Genomic DNA, 16,836 nt, shown 5'->3' with positions numbered 1-16,836 from the left:
AAATGTTGATTCTTTCGCGTTTTGACTCTTATTTTTTCAGCGGCAATTTAAAATACGAGTCTTCAAATAACTGATAAAGTTATTATTATGTGATAAAAAAGTCACAAATTCAAGCCATGAAAACAGGTTTTTTTTATCTCGATGAGATAGGGATAAAGTTTATATATACTCTGGCTTAAGCAAACATAATCTGTCGAATTTCACTCAGTATGTTCTTATCGTAATACAAGACACGTGATAAAAATATAACACATACATGATTTTTTTCGAAAATGATAAGAACCAATGACGGTGAGTATACTGTGAGTTTGTGACAATATCCTCCAATGCATGCATGTGCGTCGGTTGTTTTAACTTTCTACAAAAATTAAGATTCTACTGACATTAAAATCACTAAATATAGATTCTGTAATCTTTGACATTTTATGATACATTTGTGTCTGAAGCTAAACTTTATTTTATTTTTTGATAACGAAGATGTCTGAGCCAGTTTGTGCACATGTTGACTAATTCTTCAGATACTTGTAACTCGGCCACTTGAATTTGAATGCAAACATCATGATTCTAAACCATTAGGTCAATGCCCTTGAGCGCGAAGGTCCAAATTAATTGTGAAGTCAAATTATATTTTTGAAAAAATGAACATAATTTGACAAAACGAATACATATGAAGCTGAGAATTCTGGAAAAGAGCAAGACAAAAACTACTATGATGCAGAAGCAAATTCAGCTTCAAGTGTTAATTTAACACCATCCCTAAATGAAGTTGGTGACATATTGAGTGTCTGAATTAATCTGGTGATATCCATGGATATATCTGCTGGAGATTTAACGCCGCGGTTAACCTATAATGTTCAGATAATAACACACATAGGTTAGGTATGTGGTTTGAAGAAAAAAACAGTAGTGATGATACTTTCTTGAACTTTGTTGTGCTTGTAGTGTAACACAACAGAGAGAGGTAACGACAGTGAAAGCAAATCGAAATATCATGTATTTTTACCATTGAGGCAGCTTGATACAACAGAAGCTAGAAGGTAAATGAAAAAAGTAAAGAGACTTTTTTTGAACATTTGTTTGTGCGCGTGCATGCAAATGTCAATGTAATGTTAAACCAATGTTACTTACAGTTGATGAGGATACTGATTTGATCAATGACAAATTATAACCTCGAGTATGTGCAACAGCTTCAGCCATCTGAACCCTGGAAACTCGATCAGGTCCACCCACGTTCAGAAGTAACTGCATTGACTCCTTCTCTGGAAACAACACATATCATGTGATAAAACGGAAAAGTCAAGGAGAGATAGAAAATCAGGTAAATTGTATCAGAAACTTTACTAGAAGGCTTGAAAGGGAAAAAGTCAGACATAACTTCAATTATAAACCGGTCTTGAGCATTGATAGAGTCACATTGTAGAACTTTTCTCGAGTCATAGTGAACCACCACATTGAACACTGAGCTGAATTATTTGTTTTGGAATATATTCCAATTAACTCAATCATATACTTCAAAAGAATCAAATCTTCATGCAGCAAGAAATGTTGTATTAAATATGTGGAGAACTACCACAAAGAAAGAACCAATCCTAGAAGATCATAGTGAAATTTCAGACGGTTGTTAAGTATCCCGTATTTCTTAATGCAGACAGAGGGTTGTCAAAAAGTTGTGTTACTTTGATCAAGGCAAATCAGTCTAGAGGGTCAAAGCATGTCAAACCTGAGATCCATTTATTTGTCAGGGTCCATATGATGGTCACAAGATCCTTCACATAGACAGGACAACGGAATTCATCGTGAAAAAAATCCATGGCTTCTCCCTTTGCAAGAACACTATCCATCCACTGCATGATTTTCATGTGAAGCATCAGCTCAAAGCCCAGTAGTCGAGTGATTTAATGTGTCATATATCATAATAGAATTGCTTGGGATTTAGATACAATTTTTTCTGTTGTTGTATCATAACAGAATCATGAGTAACATTCAATCTTATGCTCAATTGGATGTAACAATAGTACTATATTATAAAGCTCAATAGAGCCACTCACCCCCATGGTATGACCATTGAGTCCAATAAAAAGGGGACAAATAGATGGAATTCAATAGTAATCGCATATAGAATGCTAAATATAATTTGCAAGCATGAATACATCTCAATATCAACTTTATTTTTTTTAAAAAAAATCAAGTCAACATCAAGTTTAAATCTAGATACAGGCCAAACAGCAGGAAAGCGTGACATAATATGAAGTGATTAGGTTAAGCTTCAAAAAAAAGATATATCGTGTTTAAATTGCAAATCACACAAAAGAAAAGGCATGGAGGCTACTATTGCCCCCACTCATTCTACTGAACAATAACAGCCCTTTAATGAAGTTGGACAAGTGCAAGTACAAGGTGAAGTTCATTGTATTCACCTGAACTGGAAGTGATTTTGGGACAGGGGAGACAGTCTGAGGTCCATAAATAATACTGCTCCTCAAAATTGCAAAATTTGAGTAATTTGCAGATATAAATTGCTCTGCTGCTACCTTTGATCTTCCATAAACATTCACAGGAAGGGTCTCATCATCTTCCTTGTAGAAGGATTTGGTCCCTTCGTAAACTGAGATAAAAGTTTAATTAGCATCACATAGTCTCAAGAAAATTGTTTGCATCAGTCAAAAGACATGACTCATGAGAACATTCAATAATTAAATGGTTGTTCATACAGCCACATGAGAACATTCAACAATTTAATAAAATTACATCACAGGTGAGAGAGCTTGCTTGATCTATAGATGCTAAGGTTGTAAACAGCTTTTTCAAATCTTTTCATGGAGAGGAATGCTGCCAATAAATATTATGAAGCATTCACCAACAAATATATCAGGGGAATTGCTGAACAGAAGCTAACATCCTATTTCTCAGAATTTTATGCACCAGAAATCAAGTCAGCATCTTCGTTATCCAAGTGGCTATTAATTTTAAGCATCTTACCTTTACCTGCCTGAAGGAGTTACAAAATACCATAAACCTATTGATATTTTCCTTTATACTAAAAAATTTATCCATGTGTTAGAAGGATCAGTTCATCCCTGTGCCAGAATTAGTTTGTTAGGCAAGAGTTGCAGAGGTAACACAAGGAGTTAATAAGTATATAGAGTTTAGCTCCTATGATATTTATAGCCAGTGGTGTTGTTAAATACTCAATTGAGGTACGCTTACACCAAGAATCTAGGCGCAGGGCAGGTTAGGCGCAACATCTCGCTTAGGAGACACTTACGGGCAGGCACAAAAGCTCTAAGACATGCACCTCATTGCCCATTGGCTATATTATCTTGAAGAATGTGTAACTAAATAACAAATAAAACTGGCAAAGTGCTATATCAATTTTTCATAAATGCCAAAACTTGCATCTTTGCGTCTAACTCAAAAGTTAAATGAGTGGATAAACTTTAAAATTTGAGGAAATAGGTGATCCTTTTTTTAACAAAAGAAAAAGGAGATCAGTGGAGACGGATTCAAAGGCTCCAAAGCAACATTGAAGCTGAGTTGTAAGATGAGGGAAGAATTGGCTGCCAGGTAACCAAGTAGAAGTGGAGTATGGCAATAGCTGAGGACTTGTGTAATCAGCTATGCAACTTTTCACTCTCAGAAGTCCTACAGAGGAAAGAAGTACGTCCATTTTACTATTTTCATCATCTACTTTTTTCCAACAGTACCAAATAAACGAAACAATGACCAAACCCTACCAATGAAAGTAAGTCGACTTTTATCATTCTCCTCCACATTAGAAACCAACACAGTTAGCCTAAGAAGCATAACCAGCTCAAGACAGAAGCAAGAAACTCTCTAACTTTTGTGAAAAATTAGCTATTGTCACTACAATGATTTCCTCATGTGTTACCTTGATCAGTAGACAAGTGAATCAGAAGAGTACCGCCATTGCTAAAACTTGACAACCACTTAACAAGAGCAGAAGGCACATTAATAGCCATGGCAGCAGTAGGATCCACTTCACAGGCACGTGGAACAGAAAGTGCAGCACAATTAACCACAACATCAGGCTGCTCATTCACATTACAAAACATGGTATTAGCTATTATGGTCATTTCAACTGGTTTAGTAACAAATTTGACCTACTATACAATCCACCACCCACTTCAGGTATTTATCCGAGATTACAACAAATAGACAGCAAAGACCACCTAAATAAATTCACAGCCTTGAGTGATATCAGTCGACACAAATAAGTTCTCTTATTAAATACCAAAACTTTCTTCAAATCTTATATACATATATGAAGATGCAAATCTCAATCACCAAAATAGAAGTGAGAAAAAGAAAAACGTAATCGTTAGTAAGTGTGTACAGTAAAATGCAAACCATGAAATTCAAAATGTAAACTTTATGAGTTTGAGTTCGAAATCAAAATTCTACCATTACCCATTGGATTTATGTGTTCAAAATCTACTCCTAGTTGAACCTATTTAGTGGATTGAACCATAAGTTTTACACTTCCACCCCAAAAAACTAGACAAACAATTCGTGAGATGCTATCAATCAACAAAACTGAAAATGCAAGCAAAATAATTGCAATTCTTGAAAGCCTAAAAGAGAAAGATGGAATCTTTATTAACTTTGTAGTGTAAAGTTCAAACCTGCCCAAAATTTTGTGACATACCATCAAAGCCATTGCCGGTTCGTAAATCTACATGAAAGGGTAGGGCATGAGGAATGGCTTTCAGTAGGCGCTCAGGTGGGGGATTGGTGTGGTAGGTAAAGGCTAAGGAGAGAGCATATGGAAGAGTATTTTGGGTTGCCGTGAATTCCTGCAGAAGATGCTGACCCAAGTAACCTGTGCCACCAACTATCAATATCTTCTTGCTACTCATTTTCAATTTCTGTGAGATCTCTTAGCTTCTCCACTGATTTCTACAATCGTAATTCGTATCTTGGAAAAGCAATGCAGTTTTTATGGGGCCAAGGAGTTTGCTGTGCCTACTGAGTGAGAGTCACAGTTCGTTGGACTGCAGCGTGCCAATGGACAGGGTGAGATCTTGGTGGGGTCTTTCTAGGGTGGTTGAAAAATGTGGAAATTACAACGTAAGAATTAAATCCTCGCCAAGAAGATAAAATTTAAATAGTCGAGCAACTAAACTATGTAAATTTATTATTCAAATTATTGGTTCGTAATGGTGAAATATCATACAATATATATTTATCTAAAGTTAAAACTATGTAATAACCATCCAAATAAGGTGCAGATGTTTGTGTATTACAAAACAATTTAAAACTACATACGAATTGTGTAGTTTCTACAGAAGTTGAGGAATAAGCTTTATTAAATTAATAATTAATAAAACATACCATCTTCAATATCCCACATAACATTTGTAAGAGTTGGTAAATACTCACAATTTCTAAAAGGATATATAGCTAACAGAGTATGAATTTTTATAGTACTATTTCATTATAACAAACGACAAGCCTCTTTTGGCCTCCAATTCAGTCGCTCTGCAAATACAAAGAAAGAAATGAACATAAAACTTTGATGTAGGCTCATCTTTTCGAATGCCCCACTATATATATGCATCGACCAATGGCGTAAACCGGTTATGTACATTACAAATGATGACATCTTATGGCTCAAAGGCAATAGTTGCATCCTGGAGTTGCATGCCATATTTTCTTTTCAAAATACATAAGCTGTTGAGAAGAAAAGCCAATAAGGCACAAACCAGCCACCCATAGCTATTATCTGGGTTGCTTTAAAGATTCTAGGTAAGCAAGTTTTTCTGGTTCATATAAGCGCTGTGATGTAGTCGAGACCAAGACATATATCAAACTCCGTTAGCTGCTTCCTGGAGTGGCTGGGGACTTCTCAATAAGCAACTCGATTTTCTGATCATGCAAGAGAAGATTTGTTATGTGTGAGAGTTTAAAAAACATGGCACAAAGAATATGTTTAGAATGAAATGGAAATCTAACTCATTGCTTTTATGTTCACAGTTTCTAATAAGATCATAACCAGTTCATTTGCCTAGCAGAACATCTTAAAAACTTAAACAGTATTCAAGGAGATAAATGCCAAGTATTTAGAAAGCAACAATCAGCAATAGACAGCGTATTCACCTTCACTGATTTATTAACTTCGTCAAGCTTGTGAAGCAGAAAATCAGAAGGTACAAGACCCCTGTGCTCCAGGGAAGCATGGTGTGGGGGGCCTGTCAGCTGCATAAAAGATAGATGCAAGTTCAAATATTAAAATAAAATGAGGCAGAATGAAGCATTTTGACAGGATTTGATTTACATCGTCCATCCATAATAATGATGGATCACTGATGCTGTGTAACACTGAATCTCTGCGTATAATCAGTTCAGATGAAATGAAATAGGCAGAAAGGACATCATTTGAAAGAACAAGATATGGTGACCCTGCTTCATTATGCTTCTCGATTATGTTTTCCACACAACATTGCCTGAAACAAAGAATCAAATTTTCCCTTCTGCAGTACATTATAGTGATCAGGATCTTTAGTACAACTTTGTGTTTTATTATCATACACTCAAAGGAACAAAATTGTCTAGAGATTTTTGGAAAAGAAGTTGAGTGCATAGCAGTAACTTCTCCCTTTTTCTTTTAATGAATTAAGCCCATAACAATATATTAAACAAAGTGGCCTCCTGAAAACAACCCGGTACTAAACAACATCTCAAAAAGACCCCGTGGGAAATTTTTATTGGTGACAAAAAGAAATATAGAGATACTACTTCTAAGGATTTGATTATGCTAAGATGTTGGTAATCGTTCTTACCCTTGAAGTTTTAGATGATGATTTCGAAACAGCTGGAGCACCATCACCACCTTGAACCACAGGTCTCCAACTCCTTCCAACATGTATGACCTTTGATGCTTCATTTACGATGACCTGAAAATAATGTAATGACACTTAGGACTTCAGAATCATCAATGTTCTCGTCTGCCAAGGAGCCCACAAAAAGTAAATCAGAGAGCAGCGAAACTAAACTGAGTGACAAACCCCAAAAGCAAAAAGGAGAAAAAGAACAAAGGGGGAGTTTCACAGGACATAAACAGATATTTTACCTTCCTTAGGAGTCCAGGGTTATGCACACCTTGCACCTGTAATTCATCAACTGGTGCAGCTCTTCCACGTGCTATACTTTCAACTCTGAAGGTGTGTAGCCCAAGCATTGACTGCAAGCAACCTATAAAATTAAATTGGTAAAGTTTTAACAGCAATAGGGCACAAGAGATCATCATGAGGTATACAAAGAATTAAAAAAAAATAATTATCAAGTAAAACAATTGAAAGAACAAAGAGAAATTATTTAAATGAATGGATTTCAAGAAGATAATGAATTGGAAAAAGAACACAAAAACAGGTGGAAGTAATAGTGACTGCTATAAACTGGAAGAGAATTGCCAAGCTAGTGTCTATTAGTTGCATTACAGTATGCTTAATACCCATCTGCTCATGTCTAAACTTGCTTTCCATTTCTTCCTACCCAAAATTCTAAGGAACTGTTTACTCTTGCAGTAAAGAGAATTAACTACTTTATACACCACAAGGCCATCAAGTAAATTCTCTTTTTTCTTTTCAAGATTATTTTTTCCTGATTGGATACTACCATCTCTAATTCTCTACTGCTCTTTACATCAGAGAAAGACATACATAAGCTCAACTCTTGTGAAACTCGAAATGACAAGTTTAAATTGTTTCTCAAAGAAGTGGCAACAAGGATCTGCTTATCCAAAACCTGACAGTTGAACAGGGATACATATTTTTCATGAATTACTAGTAGATGTTCATGAGAATGTAAGATTTGCCAGAAAGAACAGGTTGAGAAGTTGCTGCTCCATATCACTTCTATAAGTTTTGAGGAAAAGGAAAGAGATGAAATTATGTGCTTTTGGCTGCCTATAGATAGATAATAGTAGCAACTAGCAGGGTGAAAAGCATTCAATGAGACTGGAGAATAGTATTATTTAGAATTTAGCCCAAAAGTCTGGATGGAAAACTCCACCTTTAATTAGGAACACAAAAATCATTTGAAAGTTATGCTTTCTATTTCAGAATTGAGGTGTAGTTAATTGATTCATGTCCAGCATACATCCCTGCATTACAGCCTCTTTAGCAATGGATGGCCGATCAATGCAAAAATTTGAAATGAGGTTGTACCAAAAAAACCCAAAAAGAAGATACGATACTGGATATGAGAAGTTGCAATTGATACCTTGCTCAATAATGATATCTATCACTAAAGGAAGAGGAACATGCTTTTCAAATTTAATGTCTTTCCAAAATGGTATGAATGAAGGTCTTGACACCTACAATTGACACAAAAAGCAGCTGTATCAGCTCTATACTCTCTTAAGGAAACAGCATGACTTGATCAAGCTATCCATACCTTGTAAACTATTTCATCTGGAGTAATGTAAAGTTTGCGTGATGAAATTTCCTTTTTAAGCACATATCTTCGCATCGGCAGATAGAGTAACATAAGTATTCCAATTCCCCAAGCTAAAACCAGAAGCAATGATATAGAGAGCCATATTCTAGTGTCATACTGAACACTTTTCTCTCCAAGTTCATCAAAAGAAGCCATATATAGTATCTTCTCAGGAGTATCAACTTCTTCATCTCCATCTGAATCTAATTCAGGGTCAGAAAGCAACAACTTTGTCGACGAACCAAGTTTTGGAACCCCTTCTGCATGTCCCATCAACATTTTCCAGTTCAAGCCTGAATATTGTTCAAAAACATAAACACAAACATGCCAGCAAATACAACACAAGTCAAAGTTGAGCTTCCATTAAAATGATTAATCCACGACACTCAGTCACCAAACTTGACGCTACGTCAAAGAACTTAAGGTCATGTGAAATGCATGTCTTATGAGAAAAGATTACGTTAAGATGGATAATCAGTTTCATTTCATTTCTCTTATTGTTCTAGTAAAGCCGAATGACTAAAACTTCTAAACGACAATCAAAGACCTTCATTCTTAGCTGCATTTCCATTTCCTAGTCTTGTTCTCACTTTTTCCCCACTGAACCAACAAAATTTTATTGCTGTCTAGTGTACAGCAGGAGAATGTTCAAAAAACAAAAACAAATTCTGCAACTAGTAGAAAATGTTCACACAAAGAAACTATTTTTTTTCCTTTTCTTTATCATGATAGATACAACCAATTTTCACTCGATAATCCCACAATTAGGGTCGGGGAAAGGTAACATATACACAGACAAGAAATGAACAAAAAAGAACAAAACTTTAGGACAATCCAATACATTTGTTGTGATAAAGAATCAAGATTTTGAAAACCCAGAAACTAAATCAGCATTATCATATTCAAACACAAATGAATCATAATACTTTATAGTACCTGAGTAATACACAAGAATTGGAAAGTTTCTTCCTTTATGGCAGCTTCAGATTACAGAAAAGAAGGGAGATTAGTACAAATGTAAGTAATTTTGCTAAGAGTATGTGATTTAATGTATATTTTTTTGATCCAATTTGTTAGGGTTTGATTTTAGGAATGCTGGGTGCCACTGTTCATGAAATTCGCAGTGTACCCAAAAATTGCTGCACCTGACTGACACTGACCAAACATTCAAATCACCCGCAAGAAAAAAAAATTGAGTTATTCGGATGATCCGACCCGATTAGTTTGCTATTCGGGTTTGTTGATCGGTTAGACTCAGCTTTAAATACTGTTTTAAGAGAAGGCCAAATTATTATTTTTGAAAATTTTAATTTTGAGAATTACACGTGTCAAGCTTTTTAATGTATCATGTACTTTTTTTAAAAAATATTTATGCCATCAATTATAAGTTTGACTCATTAATCTCATCCGTTATAAGTTTGGTTCATTTATGTAATTATCGTTCAATAAAAGGCTTATTCATGCCGTTATTTTTTAATAGTAATTTTGCAAAACCATTTGTGAAACGTAGTCAATTATAATTAGGCCACGTCATCAATTTTTTTAATTAAAAAAATTAATTCAATTTTTGTTTAGAATTTTGATTTTTTTATTAAAAAAATTGATGATATGACTGTATTATAATTGGTTATGTGTCATAAAGGTTTTTGCAAAAGTAGTGTTAAAAAATAATGATATGAATGAGTCTTTTCTTAAACGGTAGTTGAACAAATGAACTAAACTTTTAACGAATGTCATAAATAAGTCTTTTCTGAAAGTTCGATTACATATTTGAGCCTTTTCCCTTTTTTTAAAATTAGCCTCAGGTCATGTATTGAGAAAAATTTTAGCATCTCAATTAATTTCATAGAATTCAACATGTTATCTTTCGCTAGCAACAAATATACCATATAACAGTATCCATCAATACTAGAATAAATGGGGAAAAAAAATCACCTAATATTTTGGAGGATATTTATAAGGCGAAGAAAATGTGAAAAGACATTTATTGATCAAAAGATAACAAATGGTATTGATAAGTTCAGGGGCAGAGCCAAACCCCCTTCGATGAAAAATTATACTATTTATACATGGTTAAAATAATATTTTATGTATACATAGTAGATGTCAAATTTTCTTCGGCTACTCTGTATGTCTATTTCTACGAACTTTAAACCCCCTTATTAAAAATCTTGACTGCACAACTGGATAAGCTATTTTGAATATATTAACAACATATTGTTGGCCTTTTTGTTTTTAATTTAAATTAAATGATTGGGTGAAATAATCGTTTAAAGGGAAAAGAATCCATAATACCTTTTAAGTTATGCAAATTGAAGAATAATTAATAATTTGATTTAAAAAAATTCACTAATCTTCACTAATTTGATCCAAAAATTTTATGACAATTTTAAATTATTGTTTAAGAGAATACTGAGGGAATCTAGCACACGAGAAAGGATGAATCCAGCAACTCAGCGGGGCCTACTATTGCTTAAGCCAATGGAAGCTTCCAGAACCTCGTCAGCATACGAACTAACCAATCAAGTGTTTATTCGCTAGCAAACTTGTCTTTATATTCTTTTTTTTTTTTCAACTGTGAAAGTAAAAAACTACTAATAAGAATAATCATAAAAATTAAAAAAAAACAAATTTGTTTTATATATGATTCATCTTTGCTTTGCAACCCATTTCCAGCACATTATAGCCTTTAGTGCAATATTATTCATTAATTACCATCATTATTTTACTATTGAGTATCGATTATTCCCTTTTATGAGAATTAGTCGCATTTATAATTATTTATTTAAGCACTAATTCTTCTTCTTCTTTAAGAAAGTGTGGAATCTTCAAACTTAGCGTTGGAGAAAATTCAGGTTAGCCTTCTCTTAATCTTTGCTTACTCAAACAATCTCATAGGGGTTTCTCTATTTCTTGACTTTTTGGGTTCTTTTTTTTTTGCCATTTTTACTCATCAAGATTCAATTTTTACTGTTAATTCCAACACCCTTTGTTCAAATTTGAGCATTTCTTTGCAAGTTTAATTGTTGTGAATGGGTGTTTTGTGTTGTTATGTGAACCGTTTTTAAACTTTATTCAATTTGTTTCTGTTATCAACTTTTTTGTTTACTAAATATGTCAAGTATGAAATGTACTGCTAGGATTTGAGATGCTTGTTGCTGGAGTTTGATGTGTAACTGGAACATAATGAGATCAATACCCAAAGCCCTGTAGTTGAATTTTTTCGTGATAGTAGCTCAGGTAGTTGACTAGCTAAAACTTTCACTTTGTTGGTGAGAGTGTGATTCTTCCTCGCCTTGTAATCCTCTCCCCCATTTCCCCGGTAAGAAAAAAAAATCGATTTGAAAACTATGTTGCAGCGTGATGTGACATGGGTGCTGCGACATTTTTGGATGATCTGAGCAACAGTGTGAAAACACTTTTATGTGTCTGTATGCATTTCATGGAATTCATAAATAGCTTAAAATTTAGTCTGTACAGGTGGCTTTTCCTGACTCTGAATGTTATGTGAATACAGCTGCATATAAATTGTCTTGACATTGATAAATGGAGAAGAAACAGCACATTGCCATATTTACTACTGCAAGCATCCCATGGCTAACTGGAACAGCTGTCAATCCTCTGTTTCGTGCGGCCTATCTTGCAAAAGATGGTAGGATGCAGGTCACTTTGGTTGTTCCCTGGCTGCCGCTGATAGATCAGGAACACTTGTTTCCCAATAATATCACGTTTGATTCACACTTGGAGCAGGAAAAGCATGTCCGTCAATGGGTGGAAGAGAGGACTGGATTTGAGTCAAATTTTAATATACGTTTTTATCCCGGAAAGGTAACTCAAACTCCAAAATAATCCGTCTTATAATTATTTCACCAAAAACTCTTTTCTCTTAGAATTGTGGGAGTGTAGCAAATCACATGCTTCAACTAATGGGAGGTTCATTCTTCAGGAGCAAATATTTGTACCATGTAAATCAAAATTTTTATGCGATTGTTCATCAATGACTATTGATAGTTTGGTTTGTTATGGAAATTGGCCAAATAATTATGCTTTGCTTTTTTGATTTTTTTTTATGAGTTACCCTGCTCTACTTTCCCTCCTCACCAGGATGATTTATAGTGTGCCGGAGGGAATCTGTCTGGATACATTTAGAATGTCATATATTTACTTAATAAAGTTTTGTGTATCCCTCAAAATAACAATTTTGTCTTCACTTGCTTAGATTGGTTGAAAACAAATAGTAATTCATTTCCTATAGAAGTTGTTCTCCAGATTCCAACTATGGTTCGTATATTTTCCCCCCCCTTTCATGGAATGGGGAACCTAAACTCCATTAATAATCATTTTTAAAGTGCAATAACAACAAGTTTCAGGAAAAGAGAGGGATAACCCAGTCGTAAGGACCTTCCAGCTCTCTTTTAATCTACTTCTTGAATTACAGTCATTTCTTCAACGGTAAGATTTTAATATGAACTCTTGGAGGGGCATTCCTCTCATGTTGAAAAATAATCGCACAGCTTATTTTAGTATATGGATACGTGTATTTTGTACAATGGATATGCTTCTAGAGTGCTGTATTAGAAATGAAGTGTTACATTTCTATATTGCAGTTCTCTCTAGATAAAAGGAGCATTCTTGCTTTGGGTGATATTACAGTAATTATACCAGATGATGAAGCAGATATTGCAGTCCTTGAGGAGCCCGAGCATCTTACATGGTATCATCATGGGAAGAGATGGAAAGAAAAATTTCGTCTGGTTGTTGGAATTGTTCACACCAATTATTGGGAGATTGTCAGGAGAGAGAGGAACATAATGGTAGCCCTCCTAATAAAGTACATTAATGGCTGGGTAATTGATATATATTGCCACAAGGTATGATGATACTATTCTTTGGTAATTATTTGTTTGTTTAGAGGATCTATTTGGGGGAGTTTGATTGGGGGGAGGGGAAATGAAACACTTTTTAACATTTGCCACTTTAATGTAGTGATGTTTCCTCTCTGTTTTGGTTAACCTTGTTAAGTTTGAATTCTGGAAACATGCTTGCATATTAGTTTCCATTCCAAACATTAATAAGCTCAAGAGTTGGAAAACTTTGCAGTTCGTTTTACATGCTTTGGCGCACTCAGACTTATATAGGAAATGATAATCACTTAGTTGGGTTGATTTGTCGTACTATAATTATCAACCACAAACTTTTGTTGTCTCCTTTTTTGGTGCAACATGACTTCGTTTAATGATGTAAAACCCATGATTGACCTTTTGATCTCTTCACACAAACCTATAATAGCTTGTACTATACATACTGCCTAGCATACTCCTATTGCTGGTAATAGATAAAGCTATCATTTATGATTTAAGGAAAAAGAATGATCTTTTGGTATTTTATGTGTAATGCCTTGACCTATAGAAGTTGCTTGCATTAAATGGCAGGTCATCCGGCTATCTGCTGCAACCCAGGATCTACCGAGATCTGTGGTCTGCAATGTGCATGGAGTTAATCCAAAGTTCCTTGAGATTGGGCTGAAAACTAGAGAGAAACAGCAAAATGATAACCAAGCTTTCAGCAAAGGTGTCTACTACATTGGTAAGAAGCTGTGGAACAAAGGGTACAAGGAACTACTTGATCTTTTACATGATCATCAAAAGGAACTTCCTGGATTTGAGATCGATTTATATGGCAGTGGTGAGGATTCTGCTGAAATTGAGGTGGCAGCTAAGAAGTTGGAATTGGCAGTTAGGGTTCATCCTGGACGTGATCATGCAGATCCTTTGTTTCACGAGTAAGTACCTGCAGAGCTATCCACTTTGTACTGTTATAACTGTTTGTCCACACTTGTTATATATATCATTTGTCCTGAATGGGAAATATTCTCTGGGTGGGTGGGTGGGTATGCATGTGCATCTCTTGTTCCTAGAACCTAGTTTATCATGCCTGACCCAATTTGCTGTTTGCAGAGGGAAGCTCATGCCCCATAAATAATTATGTATGGACTTGAGGCCTCCGAAATGTGGGCTCAACTTTTTGTTGTTTCGGTTTTCTTTTTTCTGTCCCTTTGATAAATTAGTGTCCTTCCATAAACTAAAGAGAATCTAAAAGAAGGATAAAACGAATAGTCAAAAATTATTATTCCGATATATGTAGAAGCTGGATAGGCTATGGAATATTTAGTGAATGAAAGTTGATTGCTAATCTTCTCTATCAATCGTTTGTGTCTTTGTTACAAAAGCATAGTTGAAACAGCATGGACCTCTTTAACGTAATGGAAGAAGATGATGATAGAAGTTGGCATTTGTTACCATATAAAATGTAGGCTTCATGGTTTTTGTCATGCATGTTTAAACAGATTTATTCTTTCCTTACTTTGCTTCCTTTATAGACAAAGTAAAGTGTATCCCACAAGTTGAACAATGAGGCCTTCTTGGCATCCTCCTCGAGTTTCAAGTAGTGAATTTGATATCTAACTGGTATATCTTACTACATAACAGAACTGCAACAACCTTTAATGATCAAGTTTCCTTCTTAAAATAGAGCTAGAAAAAGAATAAATATAGCAATCTTCTTCTGGAATTCTGTTAATAAAATAAATACATCTAGAAATGAAAATTTTGCTACTACGAGATTGAAAAATCAGAAAAGCTAAAGAATCTAGGAAAAAGGAAACATCCGCATCCTGCTAATGATATTTCCCAAGTTAGTATTTCCTTGTTCTTCTAAAGCATTGACGAAGAATTAAGGCATAGCCATAAGCTTTCACTCCTTGCATTTGTCTACGTCAATGATGATCTACCTTGTTATTGTTCTAAAGCTTTTATTTCCTTTCTCTCCAAAAATATTTAGAAATGTGGAGTGAGACATAAATGTGGCTGGTCTATTCACATCTGAGATGAAGATTATATAGTTAGATCATTATTTTCTGTGACAGTTGGATATACATTAATGATTTAGCGAGTCCATGGATACTTTTGTCATCTTAAATTGAGCCTTAACTTTGTATCATAGGGTCTCTCAAATATTGGTTAAAACCTACCTAGAACCTCCATCCTTTTTATGACCGAGTAACGAAGATGACATATTTTGGGACTTGGAAAGGCAGGCATTCACTTTCAGATGGACTTATTCATGGGACAGAAACTTTCTGATGAATATGAATCAGCGGTCTATAGATCCTGTCTTGTTCGTTCCTATTCTTTTTTGATATTCTTTTATCTCAACTCTCAAGGCATAGGTTTAATTTGACAAACACGTTAGTAAAGTCTGTATTTTCACTGTAGGGAGCTTAATATTTTCTTTCTTTCGTCGTTTTCTGATTCTTTTTTTCTTCTTTTGGTTTTAGTTATAGGGTACTCGTTAATCCAAGTACCACAGATGTAGTTTGTACAACCTCGGCTGAAGCATTAGCTATGGGCAAGATAGTTGTATGCGCCAACCATCCGTCAAATGAATTCTTCATGCAGTTCCCAAATTGTCTAACATATGATGATGGTGAGGGGTTTGTTAAAGCTATAATCAAGGCATTGTCTGATGAGCCTGCCCCCTTGACTAATGCACAAAGGCATGCGCTTTCTTGGGAAGCAGCAACCCAGCGCTTTCTGAAAGCAGCAGAGCTGCCTACAAATCAACCAAAGACTACTACTTCAGAACCTTTTCTCTCTACATCACTGAACTTAACCAAAAAGCTCGAGGATGCATCAGCATTAGTTCACTTCGTAGGGACCGGATTTCTGAGCTCACAACCTGATGAAGAGCAATGTAAAGAACTTGGCTTGAAAGTTCCTCCAAAGAGAACAGGCTTTTCTTCTGGAAAATGGATCTAAGACCGAGTCCACAGTCTGGCTAATTTCGTCGTGAACTGATTGTAGTATTGCTTGTGTTTGGCTGCCAGGAATAATTTAGGAGTAACTTTTGTTGTTGGGATGAAGGGTTTAAGGTGTTAGGTGTTGTATATTAAGTAGCCGATTCCAACTTATTTGGGATTTGAGGCACTGATGATTGATAGTAAGAAATATTATTCTCTTGTACATACTATTTAGGTGGCTTTATTTCAACTTTATTTATATTTGGGATAAAGGAGAAATCAACTATTATTGTTGGTCTTATGATGTCTTCAATGTTATTTAACTGAATGTTTAGATGCAAACAATATTTCTTTGGAATTACATTTTCGATACCTTGTTACCTTATTAAGATTGACAAGATAATGTTTAGCCCTTCTTGTTTTTACTTATCCATGTTGAGGATTTTTTTAATTTGTAATAAAAGACTATTAGACAATGTGTTTAGTTGAATAAATTTGCCTGAGAAAGAGTGTATTTTTCTTAATGTAATGACGAGGGTATGTGAGTGTGTGGGGAGGGGAGGGTGGGGTGGGGTGGGTGG

At 35.0% G+C, this 16,836-nt stretch overlaps 3 protein-coding genes across 9 annotated transcripts; 1 reads left to right on the top strand and 2 right to left on the bottom strand.

Annotated features, from left to right (window-relative positions):
• Positions 1-542: 542 nt before the first annotated feature.
• On the bottom strand, positions 543-5,077 carry LOC107010298 (methionine adenosyltransferase 2 subunit beta). Of its 6 annotated transcripts, none has more exons than XM_015209571.2 (6): positions 4,644-5,073; positions 3,890-4,049; positions 2,418-2,605; positions 1,721-1,844; positions 1,129-1,259; positions 543-845 (listed from the first exon to the last, which is right to left on the bottom strand). In XM_015209571.2, the coding sequence occupies exons 1-6, from the start codon at positions 4,875-4,877 to the stop codon at positions 708-710; spliced, it is 975 nt and encodes a 324-aa protein (XP_015065057.1). In that variant the 5' UTR covers positions 4,878-5,073; the 3' UTR covers positions 543-707. The 6 variants fall into 6 exon arrangements, 4 of the variants coding, with proteins under 4 accessions (XP_015065057.1, XP_027771806.1, XP_027771805.1 ...); XR_003577647.1 differs by having other exon boundaries at positions 829-845; positions 1,129-1,526; positions 4,644-5,077; XR_003577668.1 differs by having other exon boundaries at positions 829-845; positions 1,129-1,463; positions 4,644-5,076.
• Positions 5,078-5,338: 261 nt separating this feature from the next.
• LOC107012086 lies at positions 5,339-9,622 on the bottom strand. Its single transcript, XM_015211816.2, has 7 exons — positions 9,394-9,622; positions 8,416-8,750; positions 8,242-8,335; positions 7,091-7,212; positions 6,801-6,914; positions 6,118-6,216; positions 5,339-5,886 (listed from the first exon to the last, which is right to left on the bottom strand). The coding sequence occupies exons 2-7, from the start codon at positions 8,734-8,736 to the stop codon at positions 5,836-5,838; spliced, it is 801 nt and encodes a 266-aa protein (XP_015067302.1). The 5' UTR covers positions 8,737-8,750; positions 9,394-9,622; the 3' UTR covers positions 5,339-5,835.
• A 1,497-nt stretch (positions 9,623-11,119) lies between these two features.
• LOC107012280 (digalactosyldiacylglycerol synthase 2, chloroplastic) lies at positions 11,120-16,597 on the top strand. 2 transcript variants are annotated; one of them, XM_015212083.2, is made up of 5 exons: positions 11,120-11,312; positions 11,975-12,285; positions 13,065-13,328; positions 13,890-14,239; positions 15,794-16,597. In XM_015212083.2, the coding sequence occupies exons 2-5, from the start codon at positions 12,004-12,006 to the stop codon at positions 16,272-16,274; spliced, it is 1,377 nt and encodes a 458-aa protein (XP_015067569.1). In that variant the 5' UTR covers positions 11,120-11,312; positions 11,975-12,003; the 3' UTR covers positions 16,275-16,597. The 2 variants fall into 2 exon arrangements, with proteins under 2 accessions (XP_015067569.1, XP_015067577.1); XM_015212091.2 differs by lacking the exon at positions 11,120-11,312 and adding an exon at positions 11,394-11,697.
• Positions 16,598-16,836: the final 239 nt, after the last annotated feature.

The sequence above is a fragment of the Solanum pennellii genome, chromosome 1, assembly GCF_001406875.1.
Source record: "Solanum pennellii chromosome 1, SPENNV200".
NCBI lineage: Eukaryota > Viridiplantae > Streptophyta > Magnoliopsida > Solanales > Solanaceae > Solanum > Solanum pennellii.
This window is presented reverse-complemented; position numbering and strand designations above follow the sequence as displayed.